Here is a 24,632-nt window from a genome sequence, read left to right on the forward strand (position 1 = left end):
AAGGTTTCCTTTGTTCTTAAATCCTGGTTCCACAGTTGTATGGCAGCTGTGCAAATGGCTAAAAGGAAAAAAGACCCATGTTTGAAGGGCATGTTTGACCTTTTTCACGGCTCTTTGTTTGGGGTAATATTAAATGTAAGGTGCAGAATCGTGCCTGCTTTCTCCCCAGGTGCCTGTGTGGAAAACTGGGGGATTTGTGTAGTCAGCGGCCAACAGTGGGCAGCACTGGTCTCACGGCTGAGCAGATACCACCGTGGGTGCTCAACTGACACCCGGGTTGGATGGGCAGAAAAACTGCTGCCCCGATGGCACTTAATTGTGTTGATGAAACGTGCACACTCCCAGTCGTTGACACATCAGATTGGGCAGCAGTTCTGAAATTAGAGGAGAAAGCACCAACTTGATACAGAAAGGCAGGTGGTTGTGGGTAATGGGAGTTCATCAGGGGTTTTCACTTATAGTCCCCAAATCTGAAATGAAGACAACATAGTAATTAGTGAACTTTTGAAGTTTCAGTGAACCATTTCAGTTAGATTGGAATTCTCCCTCCCCTCTCCTTTAGTAATTATCTGACTTTCAAACTACTGAGTGCTAGGGAACCTCTCCCTAAAGGTCTGCACTCTTCACAATGTGTTCCTACCATAATGCCTCTAGCTTTCAGAGCCCCTGACCTGCTGGGAGCTGACATACTCTGGCAAAGGTACCACTGCCGACGGGTTGTGGAATAAAAAGAAGTGTTAAGAAGTAATCTCAGCATTACAGAGACACATTTGGAGATTTTATCATATCCGTATACGTTAGAGACGCAGTGAGGTCTTGATTGGTCAAGAAGAATAGAACTAATGATTCCGCAGAAATGCACAGGCTCAGTATTAACTACTTCCCAGCACTGGCTATCCCACAGCACTGCCGAGGGTTGGGAGCCGAGTAAGAGTAAGGAAATTGTAGACGTAGAAGTGTCCCTGAACAGTTGCGCCTGCCCCCCCCCCCACAACCCCCGAGTGGCAGCCCTGGAAAGGAACAGCAGAGCAGGCCAGCACTGATGCTCTTACAGCAGCCTTTTTTGACCTCGTGGTGTATTTTTTTCCTTCTGAAAGTAAATTAGTTATGAACATTGCAAAGCCACATTTATAGGGGGAGTTGGAGGCTGCTCCTTATGCAAAGGAACACTTAGTCCTGCTAGGTAGGGTAGTCGTGTTAGAACGTTTTGCTCAGTGGAAATGGTAGATTGCTGTCACCACGGCAGCTGCTGGCCAAGTGTAGGTGTTGACCATTTGTGATGTGGCAGTGTAACTGGAAATGTGTGAAAACGTGTTTCCTGTTTAATGAACTGAAGTGTCTATAGTTAGAGAGCAGGGACTGGCATCAGATGCTTGGGACCAGAGTGAGAGCTGGCTTCCAGAGCGCTAACATGCCTCAGTTTCTCCTGACCTCCCAGACCACAGACTGGCAAGTTGGCTTGCTTTGCTTTGTTTTAAGGAAAGACGATTCTCCATTACCCTCCATCTGCTCCTGACACACATTGGAACTATTGCCGACTGTAGCTAGAGTTTTCCTGCCTGACCCACAGTCAGGACAAATCTCTCTCACCTGCCAGTCCCACAGCCGCTCAGACCTGACCAAGTAAACACAGAGACTTATATTGGTTACAAACTGTATGGCCGTGGCAGGCTTCTTGCTAACTGTTCTTACAGGTTAAATTAATCCATTTCTATTAATCTATACCTTGCCACGTGGCTCATGGCTTACCGGCATCTTCACATGCTGCTTGTCCTGGTGGCGGCTGGCAGTGTCTCTCTGACTCAGCCTTCTACTTCCCAGCTTTATTCTCCTCCTTGTCCCACCTATACTTCCTGCCTGGCCACTGGCCAATCAGTGATTTATTTATTGACCAATCAGCAACACACGACATACAGACCATCCCACAGCAGCCGACTTCAGTTACACAGTGTTAAGATGTTTCCCAGATGCTTACCGATCACATTTTCTTGACCGTAGGATTCATAAATAAATGTTGTCTAATTAGATTTTTGCTTGATCCACTTCTTCATGTCTTCCCTTCGCTCAGATTATACTCTCGTTTAAGATGCACATTTTAGCCGGGCGGTGGTGGCGCACGCCTTTAATCCCAGCACTCGGGAGGCAGAGCCAGGCGGATCTCTGTGAGTTCGAGGCCGGCCTGGGCTGCCAAGTGAGTTCCAGGAAAAGGCGCAAAGCTACACGGAGAAACCCTGTCTCGAAAAAACCAAAAAAAAAAAAAAAAAAGATGCACATTTTAGCCATGTTTATGAGCAAAGCTGAGAAACAGTACAAACCGAAAGCCTTAACTTACACAGCTTAATGACACTAAGTTTTCATGGAGTAGACCAACCAAGATAAGAAATAACACTTAACCTAAATTGTAATGTTAATGTCAGGCCAGTGAGATGGTGCAGAGGGTCAAGGTGCTTGCCGCCAAGCCTTACAACTGGATGTCCATCCCCTGGACCCGTGGTAGTAGCAGGACAGAACAGATGCCCACCAGTCATCCTCTGACCTCCACATATGTGCCATCACACACACACCACAGACAAATAAAATGTCATTTTAAAGATTTCTAAAAGTTTTGTGTTCATGAAAATGTCAAAATTTATTCAGGTTCATGAGGAGGCGTATATTTTCAAGTAAAATACTTCCAAAGAAGAAAAAAAATTGATGGAGCTTATTCTTACAATTAAGTATAACCAAAACTTAAATCATACTTAAATATTTTCTGGGATGGTACAGAAACTTGAAAGATAGAAAAAGGAAGCATATCTCTGTTTTTGTAGTCTTTGCTTAGCAAATAGGATACAAAGAAACTTTATCTGATGTTCAGATGTAAATTGAAGAACTCACTTAATTACAAATGGCTGTTGTCTTATTTAAAGAAGTTGTGTGTTCTGTGATAGATTTACACACTGACAGATGCAGCTCTGTGCTGAGGCTCTTGTCCTGTTGTGTTGTGTCTTAGGTTTTCTGTCGCTGTGATGAAGTACCATGACCAAAAAGCAAGTTGGGGAGGAAAGGGTTTATTTGGCTGTTCATCAGTGAAGGAAGTCAGGGCAGGATCCTGGAGGCAGGAGCTGATACAGATATCATGGAGGGGTGCTGCTTACTGGCTTGCTCCACATGGGTTGCTCAGCCTGCTTTTTTAAAAAACCCAGGACCACCAGCTGAGAGACGGCCCCACCCACCATGGGCTGGGCCTTCCCCCATTGATCACTAATTGAGAAAATGCCTTACAGCTGGTTCTCATGGAGGCATTTCCTCAGCTGAGGCTCCTTCCTGTAATGACTCTGTGTCAAGTTGACACAAAAAAACAGCCAGCACATGTTATCATAGAAATATTTTTCCTCATGACATTGAGTCTCCTTTAAAGACCTGAATGTATTTAAAGATGTGCATCTCCATGAACACAGTGGTAATTTCTTGAGAACCTGCTGTCTGCTGGGTGCTGCCCACAGAGTTGTGGAACTGGGACATTCAGGAGCCATCATGAAATCTGCCCATCACTCATCCCCACCAAGTTCTCTTGCTTTTCCTCTTAGGCAGGTTCATTCTCACTGCATCTTTCTTCTGCCCCTGGCCCTGAGTCTCACCCTGACACTTGAAGCATCCTCCTAGCTATACTTGGGCATCCACTGCTCCAACCCCTACAGGGCAGCTGTCATTTTTTTTTTTTTTTTAGTACCATTATGCTGTTGTGCTTCAAATGATGCATTTCAAACAAAATTACCATCATCCGCTGGCTACACCTGCGACACAGCTTTGTTACCTCCCTAGCTTTGGAAAGAGCGCTGTTCTTTAGGACCGGTCTTACAAGCCTTAATAAGGCAGAAGGTCTCTCTCTTGTGTTAGTAGACAGAGTAGGGTTCGGTGTGTCGGTTTTTAGCTCTCAGGGCACTAGGCCACCATCTGTGCATCACCAATATCCTAACAGAGTTTCCAGTTCGTGGTCTACAGTTCCTGTGCTGACTACGCCATCACGTCTGCGTTCCAGACAGGAAGGAAGTAGAAGGAAGGGTACGTACTCACTGGGGAGAGCCTAGCCAGAGGCTGCAGGTTTAACTACCTTGAAATCTAGGGTATGGTTGTTGAGGGGAAATGGGTGTGCATTGAGAGAACCACTTACATTCCTGTTACAAGAAGTAAACCTTCGTATCACAAATGAGAATTTGAAAAAAAAAAAAAAAAATTGTCTGAAATGGAAAGAATTAACAAATAACACCTGGGCTTTCTCTTGGACTTTGGAGGCAGATTGTCAAACAGGTAGATGAGATCATTGATGGTAGCTGCCTCTGGAAGCAAGGAAAGGACCAGAGTCTGTGTGCTCAGCCCTTCACTGCTGTCTGACTTCCAGTGAACAGCGTGTGTACTTGGATAGAGTCTTAACGCCTCAGCCGAGGCCAGACCTGTGACTCTGTCATCAGGACCACAGGCTGCATCTTGTTGTCTGTCCCACTTTGCCTGCTGTGTTTGTGTCTTTGGTATCTGCAAAGATGAAGATATGCCTGTGCATACTGTCTGAGGATCAGGCTCAAGACATTTGGCCTCAGGTAGTTCATTTCCCCACTTTTTCTATTATTAAATTTAAAAATGTCGATGAGAAATGAAATATCTCTGAGCGAGCTGGTTCACAAGCAGGTCTGAGGGAATTGGCAGCAGCATTCAGCACTTAAAGCCCTTCCCATCCATGGGTGCTTTGCGGAGGAAGAAACCACACACTCTAGGAACAGACTGCCTATTCGAAATATGACACAAGGGCCCAGAACGGGGAAGAGGGAAATGGAACCTGGGGCCATGAAATCCAAGAAGCTTAAGAAATAATTCTGTGCTCATCAGAAAAGAACCAACCAAAAGATTACCTGGTTTTCATGAGGAGTGAGTGCATCAGGTCTTCTTAGAACTGTGAGGTGTTTAGGAGGCACCCAGGCACTGGGACTGGGACCCGTCCTTGGTGCATGAGCTGGCTTTTTGGAACCTAGGGCCTATGCTGAGACACTTTGCTCAGCCTTGGTGTAGGGAGGAAGGGACTGGACCTGCCTCAACTGAATCTACCAGGCTGGGCTGACTCCCCAGGGGAGACCTTGCCTTGGAGGAGGTGGGGGTGAGGAGTGGATTGTGGGGGAAGGCTGGGGAGTGGGAGGAGGGAGGACAGGGGAATCTGTGGCTGATATGTAAAATTAAATTAATTATAAAGTAAAAATATTTATAAAAAAAAGAACTGTGAGGCATAAGAGATTTTGTTTGTTAACTGTTTAAGACAAAAGGGGCTGATGATTGAGAAACCAGGATCCAAAGAGGAAAACAGTCACTGGACTTGAATTCAGTCACTGTATTTTCTCAATATGGTCATGTCATTATCTGGCATTACTTAATTGGGGGGGGGGGGTCGAGGCGGCAGTGGGAATAAGGGAGAGTGAAAGGACCACAACTTAAGTGGATTGCCAGCAGGTGCGTGAGGTGAGTGGCGATGAAGCCCATGAAGGACGTGACTCTGGAAGAAGCTCTTGACGTTGATCATTTGTGAAAAGGAGATTTTTTTTCCTCCCCACATCCGTGGTTCTGTACACTTGTCTACAGACCTTGAGCAGCATCGTTCCATCTGCTCATCAACTTTGGAATTACTAACACCGTGCCACTTTGAAAGAGCAGACAAGGTTATTAACTTTAGCAGGAAATGAAAATTTGGCCTTAATATACATGTGAAATTGAATTGTCTGTAACACAAAGCTTTGGAGATTACCCATGCAAAATGAGAAAAGTATCTGAATTTAAAATTGTCCTCAGTACAGTGAAAAGTAATTCTGCAGACTGCATTTTTACTGCACTGAATCCATGAAGAGATTGGCTCTATTAATTTAGATTTAAACATAGGCTGTGTGTCTTCTAAAAATGGTAAATGAGATGGAAAATGTACTTTACAGGGAAAAAAATGTTTCTGGAAATGCTTTAGGCAGGCAGACTCCCTTGACTGTGTCTCTGACTGCTTCCCACTGAGCTGGCTTCAGAGGGGCAGCTGTCTCCTGTGACAAGCACTCAGAATAGACACACAGACACTGCCTCAGTTCCTCTGTAGGCTTTAGGGGAAGACAGGCGCAAGGCCAGTGGGAACCACAGCAAAGTTACTGGCACCTCTTACATTAGTCTCCAAAGTAGCATGGTAGCAGAGGACTCAGCCCTTGGCAGGAAAAAGTATTAGAAGACTTGAGTGTATTTTCTCAAACGTCTAATGCCTGCCTTCAAGGAAACCAGAGTGTAGGATTTGGTGATACAAACTAGCTTCTCACACACACACAAATTACTTTTTGTTTAAAGAGAAGTTAGCTTTTTCATCCCTTGCTCTGAATTGCTTTATGTCACAACAATAATATATCTTGTTCATCATTAAGTTCTGTTCATTAAGAAGCTCTTGACCGAAAACGGTTAGTGATGATGGTCATTGTGTCTGTGTATGTGTCTCTCTCTGTCTTGGACAAGTCTTAAAAAGTCTTTATTACTTAATAGAATTTTAACAGTGAGGAATACAAAGACAACTGATTCTCTCTGCCTTTTTCTTAGAGCTGATTCATAGTAAAGAGCTGAGGTTAGAAAGAAAGGCACCTAACTTGCAGATGATTTCACATAGCTTATCACATTCCACCCAGACGAGCGGGTCACACCAGATGAACACAATGAGTTGCCCATCCTCATCTCCACCTCTTTCTCCTTGTGTTCCAGGCATTGCTGTGCTTTACTTACATCTCTATGATGTGTTTGGGGACCCTGCCTACTTGCAGATGGCTCACGGCTATGTAAAGCAAAGCCTAAACTGTTTGAGCAAGCGCTCCATCACCTTCCTGTGTGGCGATGCAGGCCCCCTGGCTGTGGCTGCTGTGCTGTATCACAAGATGAACAGTGAGAAGCAGGCAGAGGATTGCATCACACGGTAATCATGTTTGTTTGTGAGGATTGTTACTGAGACATCATTAGGATTCTGCATACACTAATAAAAGAACATTCTACTGAGTTTACTTTTCTCTCAGCAAATAAATCTTCCTCCTGAATTTGGTCAGTTCTCATATTCCTGTTATAGTTAAGGAACAGCCTTGTAATCCCTATCTTAGTACAAGATAGAAGACACTGGCATGGTCCAGATCAAGTATCAATTCCCTGGGATCAGAGCCTTGATCATGGGATGATTGATTCATCGTGCTTCCCAGAATCAGCATTTGAAAAAAGGAAGTGGGTCTCTTCTTATAAGCCAGGGACCAAAAACTAATTCCAGACTGCCATTCTAGCTGGATTGGGTGTATATCTGTAATTCCAGCACTCAGAAAGCTAAGGCAGGAAGATCCTGAATTCAAGGCCAGCCTAGGCTACATACTGAGACCATTCAAAATCCAATAAGGATGAGGATGATGGTGATGATGATGACTGCCTTCCTTGGGAGCAATAACATAACAAAGCTAGATTATCATTTTGAATATAACTCATAGTGAACCATGTGCTAGTGACTTTTAAAGAATTGTTAAACTTTTCTACAAATAGACAAAATCTGTTGTCTTTGTAAAAGTTACTGAGCACTCTTTGAACTCTTGAGAAGTTTGAGTGGCATGCAGCTCCAGATGGACAGGACTCTTAGGCTCTCACTGAGCAAGTGAATGTCAGCAGGCAGTGTCCCACTCTAGTCGCGTAATCATCCAGAGTCAGCTGCGGTTTGTGTAGTCCCACTATTCTTCCTTATAACTGCTGCTAGAAATGCATACTTACCAATTTGTTTGTTGAGGAGTCTCTTCATTAATATATACTGTCCTTCCACATCACTGGGTTTACATCCATAGACTCAGCCTACCATGGCTCAGAAGTATTGGGCAAAAAGTTTATGTTGTTATTCCCTAAACAGTGTGACTCTTTACAGAGCATCTTAGGTATTGGTGAAATTATTAAGGCCACTCCGCGTAGTTAAAAGGGAGGTTTATTTTGTGGGGTAACTTACAAGTGAAAGGATTGGTTACAGGGTCTGGGAAAGGTGTAGCGCAGTCCGGCGGTGTTCTCTGGAGAACTCTGCTAGGTCTACCTCCAGCGCCCAGGGTCCAGGAACCAAGAGAGTGCATCTGGATCTCAGGTGTTCAGGGTCCTCTCTTGGCCCCGCCTTGTAGGCGTGACAGTTACCGAAGCCTCAGTGGGGGTTGGAACTTCCAGATCAAAGCTGGAATGGCTACCCACTACACCTAGGTATAACAGAGATGCTTCAGAGTAGAAGTGAAGATGTTCGTGGGTTGTATACTAGTCCCCCATTTTATGTGAAAGATATGCGTGTCAGTATATTTTAGTGTTTTTCGGGGGTGCCAGAACCAATCTCCTGGATGACCTGAGTTCAATAACTATATATATCAACTGTGTGTATAGTTTATCAACAGGCCTTTTGAACTGTTCAAGTTACAGCTGTCCTACAAAAAAGGAATTACTCATACCTGTGTTGCTTAATGTATATATATATAACATATATGTAAAAGAAATTTCTCCAAATTTTGTCCCATACAATGATACTTTCTCATTATAACAATTTTTTTTTCTTGAAATTATAACCATAGTAGGGAAGCCAAAGAATCTTTTGCTCTACTGTAACATTATATGAATCAATATAATAAATCATTTTCTGCATTGACATTTTTAATACCTAATTGTGCTTATAGCTATCAGAACTCACAAATGATATAGTCCAACTTCAAATGAGTCACATTATCTAGTATGTATAGAAAAAAAAACTATGACAGAGAATCATTTAATAAAAAAAAACTACACAAGATTTAGAGAAATCTCAAGCTAGATCCCAGCTAAAAGCTTTCTCCATAGGGCCTGGAAAGATGGCTCAACAGTTAAGAGCACTGGCTGCTCTTCCAGAGGACCTGAGTTCAATACCCAGCACCCATATGGCAGCCCAGGACTATCTGTAATTCCTGTTCCAGGGGATCTGATACCCTCATGCAGACATACATGCAGGAAAACACCAATGTACATAAAATAAAAATAAACTATTTTAAAAAAGATTATTGACTACTGTTCCTTTAAAAAAAAAAGCTTTCTCCATGCTGGCTAACCCTCACAGTGCTGGAAGATGCTGTACAGGCTGCTAGAGAAATGACGTTATAGGCATACTCAGCTATGAGCCCTGCGTGTTGTACAATTGACCTAAGGAACAGGATATGCCCACTGGTACAATAGAGGCATGACTCTGATAGGGGTATCCAACTGTTTCCTGATTGATTTGAGACCTCCTCACCAGGAGGGGGATTATGTCTGGTACTGTAAGCCTGGTCAGAAGCCCATGGCTGAGGAGGCCATATGCCCTTTTGGGGAAACTTGGCTAAAAGGACACAGTGCCCCATCAACTGCCTTCTAAATATTTATGGTCATGCCCACAGATCAGTGCTATTGTCAGGCTAGTCAGAGGAGCTTCTTTTTGCACTGGATGGCAGTTTCTTTAGAGACTCAAAACTGATCTTTGCATTGAAAATATGTTCCTGTTGAGCATTAAGTCCTAAATGGGGCATCATATCACCCTTCCAATCTCAAGATTCCCAAGAGAGCGGGAAAGAGCGAGAATGTTGTGGGACTCTGCCCAGTGGATGTGACGTGGTTATTGCTCTCCTGACCTCTCAGCAGCTGTGATTGCCTACAAGAGACCTGCAGGACATGAGTCAGTCATGTCAGCTTCTCTTAGTGGAGGGGGAGGGGGCACAGGCCCCACCGGCCCTGAGCATCTTCCCAGTGATCAGTGGCCACTGAGAGCAGGGGGCAGCTTTTCAGTGGTAAAGCAACTAAGATGCCCATGCGTTTGTGATGACCCACGCCCACATTCCTGAGGGTAACCTTTATTAAACTGATGAAATTTGAAAAAACTGCCACCAGAGGGCTAGATGATACAAAGCAGTAATTTCCCTAAAAGTTGGAGTAGCGTGTGTTCCTCCCATGGCAGTTACTGATGTATGACCAGCCAGTGCACTGTGGTTGGACGCTCACGTACGTCTGGAACACAGAAACTCCTTTCTTATTTCTTAGTTTTTGTGCAGGCCGTTTAAAGCCCTCAGGCACCGAGGTCCTGAGATGGTATTCTTCAGTATCACTCTGAATTACCATCAGATAACATCATAGCAGTCCCAGTATGTCACACTCAAGGTCATCTCCCCAAAATACAGTGGCCAAGTAGGGGTCTGCTTTGTGAAGAATTTTGATGGGTGGAAACAAGGTGTTGAAACAGATTGGAGTTTGTGCTCAATACTGGTTACACAAAATGAAAGGCACACCTCTCCTGTCTTCAGGAGCTCACATGCAGGGGAAGGCACCCAGCTCTAGGCTGCAGCATTTGTTTGCAGTAATATACAGACAGCCTCAGATGAGTAAACCAAGATGTGCTTGTTACTTATTTGATAGCTTGTTATAAACATCTTTTGTGATGTTTTCAAAATTTTATGACATTTCAAGAACATGTTATTTATGGCCAGCAAGCTTGTTATGTACAGTTAATACAGAATGTGAGATCAGGCATTGTGGCTCCCATCCATAACCCCTAGCACTTGGAAGGTTGAAAGTTCAAGGCCACTCTGGGCCACATAGTAAGTTCCAGGCTAGCCTGGTCTAGGGCATAAGATTGTCTCAAAAGAAGAAGTTGTGTGTGTGTCTCTGTGTGTGTGTGTGTGTGTGTGTGTGTGTGTGTGTGTGTGTGTGTGTGTGGTTGTACCTGTACTCAAATATGTATAACGATATGACTGTGGAAGTCGTTGTGGCCGCAGCTCTGACTGCCCGGCTTCTTGATTGCATGATCACTGTCTGGAATTGTACTGCTGGGTTCACTTTCTCCATCTCCTCCTCTTAGTGGTAAAATGCCTTCAGTCCAGTTTCATTTTATATGTCAGCTAGTGAATCGGCGGGCTTGCTGATTTGGCTTGTTAATGGGCCAGCTGCCTAGTGTCACGTCCTCTGGGGGTATCACACACCCATTTCCTTCAGCAATATCTTTGCTGTGTTCCACTGGCTGCCCCAGCCCATTTACCTTTCCAGCGTTTTCTTGGTGTAATGGGCTCTCAAAAATCAGAATTTTGAGTTTGAAAAAGCAAACATGCCTTTAATATAAAAAAGTAATGTTTAAACAAAGAAATTGGACTCCCAAGAAATCAGTTTCATTGGGTTTAGTTCTTCAACTTGCCCCTGAGAATCTTTGACTTCCAGAAGTAGATGGACCCTGTGAGACGTTTTCAGGATGGAGAGGACTTGTACTGCTCGAATGGAGGATGGAAGTCTAACTTCCCACGGAGAGCTGAGGGCTTGGAGGGGGGGGTGAATGAGAATCAGTAAATACAAGCGGTCATGCTGTATTGCAGGTGGCCTGAGTGAGTGACAGCACCTCTCACTGGTTCTCTGCTGTCTGGTAAATACCCTGTAGAAGTCTCTTGGTGTTGTGTCATAGTACAAGTAGAGAGCATCGCCTGTTTCGCAGTTAGGTCACCGACTTGACAGATCAAATTATGCTGAGCCTGGGACTTAGGATGGTCAGGAGCCGAGAATGTGATGTGTGCTGTAGAAAAGCTCAGGGACACCCTGAGGAAGTGCCACTAGGTGCGCAGCAGAGCCATCTTGTCTTGAGAGTCGTCTTCCTCCGATGACATTCACTGACTTGCTGGTCTCTTCTAAAAACTGGTTGCTATTAAAATCAGGTTAACCGGAGCCACTGAGATACACTTGTGGGCTTGAGAGTTTCCAAAAAGACATACGATAACGGTTGCAATTTTAAATGCCCTCATTATTTTACCTAAAGAATGCAGCATGTGAAGCACACAGCTTCGAGCCCTACCTTTAGTAATCAAAACCAACTAATAAGTGCTGATAATTCTCAATCAGACCCAGAAAAGAACTGCACCACGTCCCTTATTAGCCTAAACACTGTCGTTAGGAGCTGGTGGCTCTGAACTAGATGTTGTCTGTAAGCATTTAAACTGTATTCCTATCTGCTGTGACCAGCCCTAGTGCAAATGAATTTGGTTTCAAAATATTAATTGTATATCGCCACCTAGTGGTAGTGTAGGTGAGAACACTGGCATTTTTGTAATTCAGTAGTTGTTGAATTTCTACTAGGCTCATCATTGGAGTGAAGGCAGTAATTGTTCATAACAATACTTCCTGGGGCAGAAATGACATTGAAGTTTTCCTTTTTGAATAGTTTCTTCAGTCCCTTTGCAAAAGTAAATCAAGTTCGTTTTTATTTCCAAAGTCCAAAGGGTTGTTGCATTTGTATTAGAAGTTGATAAAGCACTCGGATCTGACCTTGAGGCACATGTTCTGGCCATTGCAGCAGCTGAGTTTGTGTGTAGCAGACAGATTTGTTTTCTTGGCTCCAGTGTTTTTCAGATACAAGTTCTGTCAGGAGGGAAAAAAAATACAGTTTTCTTAGCAAATGCTTTTAAGCTCTTTGGAGATGAGAGGCTGGCGAGCTCCTCTGCCTGAGGCCATGTAGATTGCCCTCCCAGCTCTTCCCTCCCAGGAGCTCTGTGAGCTCTGAGGAAGGCTGCTGTGTGAGTCTGTAAACTTGTTTTAAAGGCAGACTCTTGTGTACCCCCATGACCGTGAACTGATCCTATCTCCACACCCTGGTGCTGAGCATGTGCCAGCTTGCTCAGCTTCTGTGAAGCCGCTTAGTCCCTGGGGAGCCTTGAATTGCCCGGACACTAGGTGTGTGTCATAATAGGACAAGAATCTACATAGCATCCTTTGTAGAATCATTTTGGAAAATGATTTAGAGTAAATATGCCAGTCATTTGTGGTACAGGCCTGCAAAGACAAATACTGAAAAACTCCTGGAATCAAAATTGTTGGATTACAAGGCACATAAGACACCTTAGACAGATCCCTCTAGAAATAGCTTCCCCCCCCCCAAGAAACTAAAACATAATATATATATATGTATATATATATATATATATACATATATATATACATACATACATGTGTATCCCATATAGCCTCACCAACGCCAGTATTTGTAATATTAACCTTATTCAGTAGCCCAAAATTTCTGATTGTTTTTCTTTTAGTTTGTTACTACCAGGTTTGACCTTGCTACCAGGTTTGACCTTGATCATAATACACACACACACACACACACACACACACACACACACACACACACATAAACGCTGCCATTTGTATTTTCTTTTGAGTATAAGAAAAATTGAAGGCTGAGTATGTAACTTGAGATGAGCACTTGACCATCATGCCCAAGACACTGAGTTCATCCCCAACATTGCAACAATAAGTGTGGAGGCCCACAAAGGTTTCCTTGTGAGATCTGAGCTTGCTTTACCCAGAAGGGTTGCATTAGAGTATGGCTTAACCACATGCATGGTTGCCAGGTGAATGGAAGGGTCTGCACTTGGCTGAGCTAGGGGGAGGTCTTTTGCTCCACCCCTTGACATTCCTATAAAAAGCCCTTTAGAAGAGATAGAAGGGGCCAGTGGATATTGACCCAGGCCCTCCCAAGGCTATCCTGTGTTTCTGTTTCTCTCCCCTCTATCCTTCTATCTAAATATTTCTCCCTCCTCCCTCAAGAGTACCCTAGGGAAAAAGTGGGTGCAGGCCTCCACACAAATAAGATGATGGGGCTAGAGGGGTGAGAAATCAAAACAACAGAACTCCTGTTCTACAACTCAGACAACCCCATTAGCATTGAGCAAAGCTTAAACAGTATTACAGTACATTACAAGAAACTTCTGTATTATAGAAACTTCTGGCCATGGTGACCCTGCCAGTTTATTTCCTATAATTGTGAAAAGGAATAAAGAGAACATATGGGCTAGTATCTATATATTTTGCTAATTTAAGGTGCATCAATTACTTGGAACATGCCATTCTTTCAAAGTCCCCTTTTTTTATACCAAGGAGCAAGTGCTCATTAAAAAAAAAAAAAAAAATCCTTTGTACCAGAAACGGAGGGATGAGTCAGTGGTTAAGAGCAAAGCAAACATTGCTCTTGCATAGGACCTCGGTTCAATTCCCAGCATTCACGTGGTGGTTCACGATCTCCATGACTCCAGTTCCAGGGGATTCCATACTTTCTATGACCAGTGTAAGCACTAGGCACATGTGTGGTACACATGCATAATTCAAGTGAAACACTTATAAAATGAATAAAGGTAATTAAAATTTTTTGCTTAATTTTTAAAAACAAGAACCCTTTATACCTTTCCTGAGCCTTTGCTCCATATCTGTTGGCTGTTTTAGTCACAAAATCATCTCATTGTGATCACAAGAACAAGTCCTTTTCATTATAGGACCAAGTGTGCCTCTCCCTCCCAGCACAGGATAGAAGGGTAGAAGAGGGGACAGGGGAGGAGTATTTCCTTTCTCACAAGTGCTCTTCCTGCCTAGCTAGAGCCACTTATGTATGTACTGGTATGTGTCTGGCCCAGTGGGAGCAGTTACCAGGGACCTGTGTGCCTGGGTTTCTTGTCTCGATCCGGGGAAATATTAGTAGCTTCCAGAGGCTGTGGCTGTAGACCACCTCACCTGCACCCTAACTCCTGACTATGTGAAAATAAAAGCCTGGGCGAGGGCCTCGTTCTACGAGGGCAAATATTTATTAGGAAGACGAGCACATGATAGTTTGACAACCTGCTCTTGTAGCTCCGAGAAAGCCACGGTGTCCTCTAGACAAGTGTTAAAGGACAAGGAAGGCCGCACACAGGCCACACCTCAGCCTTGTCAGCTCATTCCCAAGAAAGCCATTGCCTCCCACTCCCTGCTGCTCTTACTGGCCAGCTCGTGGTGTAGATTTTGATAGAAAGTGTTGAGTCCCCTGACTGTTGACTCCTGGTTACAATATTTCAAATACAACCATTCACCCCGTGTGACTTGTAATGCTACATACTTATTGGAATACTTGAGTGTGAAATCAGGTTAGGCACACACACTAAGCTGACGATCCAAAGTTGAGTTTCCACCCAACAACAAATAAGAGAATTTTAAAATCAGGACTCATTTGTAGAGATGAGACCTGGAATAGCAAAGAGGAAATGTCATGCTTAGTATATCATAAAATATCAGATATCATTTGATTTTCCAGAAAAGCCCTCGGTTTTTTATACTAATATTATTTTGTTAAGTTTTAACAAAAGTTTAATGTGTTTTAATAACTTAAATGGGATCACATTGAAATTCATAGACTAATTTCAAGAAAGTTGAGTTATATTTTCAAAACTCCATGTGATTAAAAATTCTAAAGCAGCCAGCCAGTGGTGGTGGGTACCTTTAGTCCTAGCACTGGGGAGGCAAAGGCAGGTGGATCTTTGTGAGCCCAGCCTGGTCTACAGAACAAGGTCCAGGACAGCAGGGCTACACAGAAAAAAAACAATTACAAAGGTTCATTCTCAAAGTTGAGGCTACCTAATCTGTGGAGTCTTCCAAGCTTAGCTCTCCTGGAGTCTTCCCCTACTTCCTGGTTGCCCAGCTGTCCATGTTTCCTCACTGAGCCTGCTTCCAGGCTAAGTACACAGAAGTTATAGGTAAAGTAGGGTTTACCCTTCTCCTGGAACCACAGGGGCTCTTGTCTCTGAGGAAGGTTCTCTCCCTCAGAGTTCCGGCTCCTGTGAGTTCACGTTGCTTTTGCTTCTGCTGGAGGTTTAAGATGCTTGTTTTCCAGGCCATGAGACAACCAGGGAGAGAAACAAGCCTTACCCACTCTAGTCCTTTATTAAGGACCTTCCTTTCCTGTTCAGCCTTGAGACAAGCTCCTTGTGGGCTCACTGTCAGCCTGCTGCTACCCATTCTGTGTTTGACTGTACTGAGTTCAGGCCAAGGGAATATTGGAAGGGGAAATACACCTCCAATCTGTTATTCCAGATTCTGCCCCACCTATCTGCTGCTATTTCCTTTTCAAAGTCTTCAAGTAGCTGCTTTGTGTGGTCTGTCCAGGTGTTTGGAGCTAAGTCAATGGGAGAGGGAAGGGTAACATCTTGCTGCTACTTAACTGGAAACAGAACCCATAAGAACTTTGAGAAGCTGTGCTGAGTCCATCAATAAGAACCTAATAAATTACAGTGTACAACATTTAAAGAATGAGACTGGTCTGTGTGTGCTTGATAGGGAAGGACCCTGAAGGGTGTTGCAGAACATTGCTGGGTTAAATTCGTATTTATGCATACATGTATTTGTGCTTATATGTACACAAATCTAGAGACACATACACTCACATACAGACAGACACAACTTGGTAGTCAAGATTGTTTCTAAAAATCAGAGCTTGAGGGCTTTGTGCCATTTGCATGTTATCTTGTGGCAGATCAGGCTGCGGTGATGAGGGGGATGCGGCAAACATTTCATTGAAGCCAATGGCTCTCTAAGTGTCAGTTAGTCCAGCTAAATGCGGTGGTGGCAGCCATGTCCAGGTCCTCTGATCCCCACTGCTTAAGTTATGTTCCACCAGTTTCATTGTACGGGGCTAATCTTTAAACTGTGATGTTAGGTGTGTATGTTTATGTGTCGGTGTATATATTTTTCAGCGGACCACTTTATATGCTAACATCTGATCCCTGTAGGATGATCATAGACACGTGTTTCTGTTCCTAGGCTCATTCACCTAAATAAGATTGATTCCCATGCACCAAATGAAATGCTCTATGGCCGCATAGGCTACATCTTTGCTCTGCTTTTTGTCAATAAGAACTTTGGAGAGGAGAAGATTCCTCAAAGCCATATTCAGCAGGTAATACCGTTTTGTGGGTTTTAGGAGTGTTTTTCAGGCATCTGTTTACATGCTCTGTCTCTCCAGTTAGCACATCCTAGGTAGAAAGACCAAATGTTTTGACCTCTGTGGATCAGACACAGAGAGCCTGCAGCTTCACACTCAGTCTGCGGGAAGCCCTGTCAGGAGCAGTAGGAGTCAGCAGGCTGTCCTGTTCATTTGGTAGTTCAGAAGCCCATCTGGGGGAGATGGAGCGCAGATCTCATCTCTCAGATGCAGGTATCTCCTTCAGTGCCTAGAGGAGTTTGTGCTGTTTTTTAGAAGACATGTAGGTTCTTAAAAGTGCTAATAGGAAGACTTGAGGATCCTCCTGAACCATCTTCTAGGCAGAATACATCCACACTTCTCAGAAGGGAGCTGTGTCCTTCCCAGTACAAGATGGTGTCTTACTCCCTAACAGTAATCAGTACTTCTTAACAAAAAGTTCCTTGCCTCCACCAAGAACACTTTTTGTCTAATCGCCTTGTTGTTTTGCTTGACTTTCTCTCTATAGATTGGCGAAGCAATCTTAAATTCTGGGGAGAACCTAGCTAGAAAGAGAAAGTTCACAGCAAAGTCTCCACTGATGTATGAGTGGTACCAGGAATATTACGTGGGAGCTGCTCATGGCCTGGCGGGAATCTATTACTACCTGATGCAGGTAAGGGATGCTTAAGGTGAGACTGTCAGATGACCCACACATGTGCTGGCTTCCCTTCCGTTGGTCAGCAAAGGCACTGCAGCCAGGATGCATCTTCAAGTATGAAAGCAGAAAGACACCATCCTGGGGAAGGTGTGAGGGTTCCAGGTGAACATGAACTCACGGAGTGCCCCCGGAGCAGTATCTCAGCTGCTAATTCTATATGAAGTGCTCTTCTCTCGGAAAATGCCTTGAATTACAAGGATCATTCCCTGTTATTATAAAGAACAACCTAATGAAACAGATTCCAGGAGTAAAAACAAATCTATAAAAACAAATGAGCACACCCTGCCTAAGGCTCACTGAGGGTGTAAAGCCAAGAAGACTTTTCAGTAGATTTTGTCTGACTTGCCTGAAAAGTAGCAGAATGTGCTATGCCCAATAGTTCTTAGGTTCTGACAATACTGGGAGGCATCAGCCAAAGTGAGAGAGACTGAAGACAAATAGAACTTAAGAGGCCAGAAAGATAACTCAGAGGGTGCCATTTTAAGAGAACAATTGGTGATTGCAAATGAGAATTTATGGCAAAAGAAAATGGATTCTTCATGGCAGCAGAGGCTCGTGTCTCCCCGTGACAAAGTGCAGAGTCACATAAAGGAAGGTGCTGCACTCCTGCATCCAGCATGCATGCATGCATGGGTGGACACGTTACCATCTGGCTGGAAGAAGGTAAAAAAACCAGTGGCATTCCTGCCCTCAACCCATGATTGCTTTTAAATAGTCACAGTTTAGGAGCAGTGATCAGAGGCCAACCTGTGTTTATTTATTCATTTGTTTATTTATTCATTCATTCAATCATCCATCCATTCTGTTTTCTGTTGGACACATTCACAAGTATTTTTCCTAAGTCGGTGCTTTCAAACAAGAGTAAAACAAATGTCTGTCAAGTGCAGAGATGTGCACATTACAAGTTGTATAATTAGCATTTTTGACAACCAAGATTTAAATTCCCTTTTCTGGAATGCTCTCTCAGCTACTCTTACTTCTAGAACTACATGTAGATTCTCAAAAAGCTTTCATGAAAGGAAGGTTGTGTCTTCTGACATTCCAGGTGAGTTAAAATCATACATGTCAGTGAATGGGTGGCCTTGTTGACCTGTCATTAAATCTGATCATCAGGAGATATCTGCCTTGCCTCTTTTTGTTAGCTCTAATAAGAAATCTGAAAACCACAGTATTGATTTTTCAATTTCCAGGCTGTTATCTGTTTGAAAAGATGAAGTTTTTAGTAATGAAAATCCATTCGTGAATGTGCCTAGATAACAACATAAAATTGGACAATATTACTTCTAGGCCACGTTGGATAATTCCTGGAGAGTGACTTACTCAGCTTTTAATTCTTTCTATTGAATAATATGTTTTATGTAAAGTACTATTTTACATGTCTTGAAGAACACAGAATCCTGAGAACACACTACATCACGTCGTTCCCAGTACCATCTCTGGACTATGCACTCCACAGCTGTGTACCCCTTACCATACACACCCTACCCCCACCCGGAATGCAGTACTTTGAATGTATCTTTTAAAGAATGAGCAAGGCATTGAATTAAGAGCAGGATCAGAAAGAGAAATGACAAAATATATCCCAAATGACAGCCATGTGCCCTGAATCACTGTGCCATATAAATCTATACATTCTCGTAGCAGAATAATCCATAAACAAGTCATTTTCAATTGGTGTTGAGCCACACCGCAGTTCTGCATCGGGTCTCACGTCTCCCAGCCCCATGCCCTTCCCTGTTGCAGATAGCACCCACCACCTCTCTTTCAGAAAGTGGGAGCCGAGTTTGGTGGTCAGTGCATCTCTGCACTTGACAGACATCTGTTTTACTCTTGTTTGAAAGCACTGACTTAGGATGACTGACTTGTGGATGTGTCCAGCAGACATTGGAAATAATACATACAGAAGGCCTTAAGACTTAATTAACAGCTCAATTGTAGTTTGTTCCATTACTTAAAAAATTGAAAACAGCAATATCCAGTAGATAAAAAAATTAGGAGATGTAAAACCTTTTAATGACTTCAAATTTCCTATTAGTCGTGATTTTTTTTTTTTTTTTCTGGTTTAAAAGTCATTTTGAGTTCTAGGAATGTCTTTTTCTTCATCAGAACTGATAATCTGTTTCTCATTTTTAGCCCAGCCTTCAGGTGAGCCAAGCAAAGTTACATGGTTTGGTGAAGCCCAGTGTCGACTTTGTCTGCCAGCTGAAGTTCCCTTCTGGCAATTACCCTCCGTGTTTGGATGACACCAGAGACCTGCTTGTCCACTGGTGCCATGGTGCCCCTGGCGTCATCTACATGCTCATCCAGGCCTACAAGGTATCTCATGTTTTCTTACTTCACTGAAAGTAAAAAACATAGCAAACGCTTATGTAAGTTAACACTATTCTCTGTGGTGGTATTGTGTTCCCCAAAATATTGTGTACCTTAATAAATTTATCTGGGGTCAGAGAACAGACAGCCACTAGATGCAGAGGCTAGAAAATGGTGGCACTCACGCCTTTAATCCTAGCATTCCAGAGACAGAAATCCCTCTGGATCTCTGTGAGTTCAAGGCAGCATTGGAAACAGCCAGGCATGGTGACTCACGCCTTTAATCCCAGGGAGTGGTGGTAGAAAGCAGAAAGGTTTATAAGGCGTGAGGACCAGAAACTAGAGGCATTTGCCTGGTTAAGCATTTGGCTGGTTAAGCATTTGGCTGGTTAAGCATTTGGCTGGTTAAGCATTTGGCTGGTTAAGCTTTTAGATTTCGAGCACAGTTCAGCTGAGAGCCATTGGGATGAGGACACAGAAGCTTCCAGTCTGAGGAAACAAGATCAGCTGAGAAGTTGGCCAGGTGAAGTTAGCTGTGGCTTGTTCTCTCTCTCTGACCTTCCAGCATTCACCCCAATAACTGGCCTCAGGTTTGATTTTATTAATAAGAACTTTTAAGATTCATGCTACAATTCTCCAAATGGTTAAAGGAGTATGAACAACTGCTAACTCTAAGGTCATTGTGCTGAATGGGTGAGCATCCATTCTCACAGTCCATCCCACCTTAGTGGGCACCATCTCATAGCACTTCACTGGCAGAGTAACCGAGGTGATAACGGCAGTGGCAGAGCCCAGATAAATACTCCAGAAGCATGACCCAAAGCAGAATCCCTATACATTGCTGCAGGAATGTGAAATGGTACAGCTGCTGGACAGACAGATTGCTGGTCCTTTAAAAAAATCAAGCACTTAACATATAACCTAGCAATTCCACTTCTAGGCTTATGCAAAAAAAAAATTTTTTTGAAATAATTCAAAGAGATAGATGAACACGACTGTTCATAACAGCTCCACTCTAAAGCCAAAACGTGAAAAATATCAAAACATCAGTTATCCATCAACAGATGAATGTATAGATAAAATACAGTGTGTATGTGGTAGAACAGTATCCAGTCATAAAAGAGAATGAAATATATACTATAATACTCATAACTTAGAAAGATGCTAAACAAAATAAATAGACACCCAGAAATGCAATCAAAAGAGGAAATTACACTTATATGAAATAATGGCTAGTAGGAAGTGTCTAGAGTAGGCAAATTTATAGAGACAGAAAGTAGAGGATATCAGGGCCAGGAAGTAGAGAGCAGGGAAGGAGGGCCTATTGCTTGATGTGTAGTGATAAAAATAGAAGTGATGTGTGCACAGTTTTGTGATTATAATAATGCCACTGAATTGTGTGCATAGAAATGAAGCCTGGTGCTGGGGAGTTGGAGACAAAAAGATCCCCAGGGATCACTGACCAGCTAGTATTGCCTAATCCTGGAGCTCCAGGGTGAGTAAGAGACCCTATCTCAAAAATAAGGTGGAGAGCAATTAGAAAAAACACCCGACTTGGACTTTGGCCTCCGTAGGTATCCACACACATATGTCCTCGTATAACACACACATGCACACAAAACTATAATAGCTCGTAGATTCTCCCCCAGTGTGTAACGACACTGATGGTGAAGGGTGTCATAGTTACTCAGCAGCGGTTGTGTGTTCTTTGGACAGGACTGGTAATGAGAACAAGTGGCCAGTTCAGTACTGTGCTGCATCAGTCACACACACATTTATAAAGCTTAGAAAGAAAACACACAAGATCAGACCCAGTTATTTTTAAAAAGCAAACTAGTTATATTAGTTTTCTTTTCTGTCATTGTGAGAAAACACTGACTAAAAGAAGCTTGGAGTACAGGAAGCCAAGGTAGGAACCTGGAGGCAGGAACTGAAGCAGACTCCATGGAGGGATGCTGTTTACTAGTTCCCTTCTCTACCATGCTCAGCCTGCTGTCTTACACAACCCAGGACTACCTGCCAGGATGGCACCACCCCCAGTGGGCTGGGCCCTCCCACATCAATCAGCAGTCAAGGAAACACCCTACGGACATGGCCACCAGCCAGTCTGGTGGGACAGTTCCTCACTTGAGATTCCTTCTTCCCGGGTGTGCCTAGGCTTGACAACTAACTAACTATGATATAAGTCAATGTTAAGAGTTCGTCATTGGCAGTACCTACATTCTGTCGCTGCAGTCCTTATTTCTTCTTGCCATACCTCCTCCTTTTCTTCAGAAAGGGCTGCCTGGAGGATTTTCCTTTATGCCCCAGATGATGGCACTATGCATGTCCCTTGACTGTGCAGGTGTTCAAAGAGGAGCAGTACCTCTCTGCTGCCTACCAGTGTGCTGATGTGGTCTGGCAGTATGGACTGCTGAAGAAGGGCTATGGGCTGTGCCATGGTGCTGCAGGGAATGCCTATGCCTTCCTGGCGCTCTACAACCTCACACAAGATATAAAGTACCTGTACAGGGCCTGTAAGGTAGGTGTCAGGCTGTGCATGGGGAGCAGCTTCTCGGGTGGTTGAAGGGGCTCAGGTCTATCCGAGTCAGTTGATTTATAATATGTCCGTGAGCTTAAAGTTAACAAATATGTTCTTTAAGAAAAACCTTCAGGAACCATTCAGTTACATTAACGTTCTCTGAAGGATAGATTCTGCTTGGACATTGTAGGAGTAAAAGCTGAAAGATGGAGGGTCATTTTGTTCCTTGACACCATTGGCAGCATGTGGCTCGTACTGCTCACTAAACTCCTCCCAGGCCATGTACCTGCCTTCAGACCAGCACTTTCCCAAAAGTAACTCTTCGTCTCTGACTTGCGGTTTTGAAATTTATCCAAGTAACACAGAATTTTCCCAAGTTTCTCGGGTCTCTGAAGAAGTAACTGCAGTCATTGAACTTGGTCTCCTTTTCAGTTTGCTGAGTGGTGCTTAGATTATGGAGAACATGGATGCAGGACACCGGACACCCCCTACTCCCTCTTTGAAGGTATTTTTCACATGTGACTTAATACCATCAACTACTTCTCTGCTCGGTGATAATGTGTTTGAATTCCAGTTGAAGCAACCAACAGATTTTTATAGTCCATTAAACATATACTTCCTTATTTCCTCATATGTCAGGTCAGTTAGCAAGGCCGGGGATAGAGCTCACTTGTTAGTAGAGCACTTGTTTAGTATAAACGAAGCCTGAGTTCCATCCTTCACACTGCATGGACGGGCATGTTGGCACACACCTGAAATATCGGCTGTAATCTCAGCACTCGGGATGGAGACAGTTGAGGCAGGAGATCAGCAATTCAAGATCGTCATCAGCCATTTACCATTTTGAAACCCGTATCAAAAAAAAAAAATTACTGAGCAGGCAGACTACCACAGACTTTAATATTCATAGCTGTAATGGTGACCACCATTTATGGAGCCAGGAGCCACATGCTGAGTCATGGACACAGAGCCTCAGAGGGGTCAGTGGCCACAGTGCTCTGGTGAAGGAGGTCACACATGGCCAGGTGGCTTGAACTTGTTGGCCTCTGTTCTCTCTCCCCTCTTCCCCTGGATACAAAAGCCAAGAGCCCCTCTAGGGGCCTCTGATGTGGAATGCATGGTATGAATTACAGGAAGCTTCCCATGCCTTAGCATCATGTTAATACTAAAAAAAGAAAAGAAAAGAAAGAACCACGTTGTAAAACGAAGCCATTTGGTGTAATGACTTGTGCCTTTTTCTCTTCCTTTAGGGATGGCTGGAACAATATATTTCTTGACTGACCTGTTAGTCCCCACAAAGGCCAAGTTCCCTGCATTTGAACTCTAAAAGGAAAGCACATCCCCTGCAGCATGACCCTCTCTGTATATTTCAGCCTGGGCTAAGTGCTTCCGCTGCTTTGGAAGGCGCAGAATGAAACTGTGTACTTGATTGTTGTTGGGTTTTTATTTCCATCTTTTGTCTTCAGCAGTTCAGGACCTTCCTTTTATTATTTACTTTTATTTCACAGTGTAAGTGAAAGCCATCTTAATTTTCTTCCAAAGGGAAGGATAATTGACAGGAATAGTATTTTGTGGCCATTCACATGTATTTACAGACTTAAGAGGAAATCTTACTCTTATTTAATTTTATGACTGTAATAATGTGTTAGTGCTCTTTAAAATGTTTTCTAAACATTCAATAAACCATGACTGGTAGCATGCTAGCCTATCTACTAAGAAGATGGAGGCAGGAGGATCACAAATTCAAGGCCAACCTGAGCAACTTAGTGATACCCCATTTCAGAATAAAGAGGAGAGAGAGCTCTGGGGAATAGCTGAGTGGTAGAACACTTTTCTAGCATCCAGGAGGCCCTAGGCTCTGTCCCCAGCACTCAGATGTGTACACACACACACACACACACACACACACACACACACACACACACACGTCAGCACAGGTGGACAGATTGTATTTAAATGGCCATTGTTGAACGTTGCCTTCCATCTCTTCGATTGAATATTTTTCCTCCGACAGAGAGTAGTTTTATGACTTGGTTTTCTCCAAGTGGTTGATTATTAAAGCGGACAAAAGTATAACCCATGCTTCTGGAAGAAAAACTGTAAGAATTACAGACTAGACGTGGGACCTAAAAGTCATTTTTTAAACTTCTAGTTCCTGTCTGAACTAGAAAATACCATTTTCAGTGAGCCACATGAACACTGTATTCCAGCAATGTTATCAAAACTTAAAAATGGTTGTGATGCACATTCTGATCTGAAAGTTAATTCACCAACAACAGTTCCTTGTTTTCTGATGTATTTTGGAAATGTTTAGTTGAAAA

The 24,632-nt window shown here is 43.4% G+C and overlaps 1 protein-coding gene across 1 annotated transcript in view; it reads left to right on the plus strand.

The window, feature by feature from the left end:
• The window catches only part of Lancl1 (LanC like glutathione S-transferase 1), a 35,518-nt gene extending 11,778 nt beyond the window's left edge, over positions 1 to 23,740 (plus strand). Inside the window, exons 4-10 of the mRNA XM_059277894.1 lie at positions 6,742 to 6,949; positions 16,621 to 16,756; positions 17,289 to 17,435; positions 19,614 to 19,796; positions 22,135 to 22,311; positions 22,744 to 22,816; positions 23,562 to 23,740. Coding sequence (XP_059133877.1) covers positions 6,742 to 6,949; positions 16,621 to 16,756; positions 17,289 to 17,435; positions 19,614 to 19,796; positions 22,135 to 22,311; positions 22,744 to 22,816; positions 23,562 to 23,638 — 1,001 coding nt within the window. The 3' untranslated portion in view covers positions 23,639 to 23,740. The remainder of the gene's footprint in view (positions 1 to 6,741; positions 6,950 to 16,620; positions 16,757 to 17,288; positions 17,436 to 19,613; positions 19,797 to 22,134; positions 22,312 to 22,743; positions 22,817 to 23,561) is intronic.
• Positions 23,741 to 24,632: the final 892 nt, after the last annotated feature.

Source organism: Peromyscus eremicus, chromosome 13 (genome assembly GCF_949786415.1).
Source record: "Peromyscus eremicus chromosome 13, PerEre_H2_v1, whole genome shotgun sequence".
Classification (NCBI taxonomy): Eukaryota; Metazoa; Chordata; class Mammalia; order Rodentia; family Cricetidae; genus Peromyscus; species Peromyscus eremicus.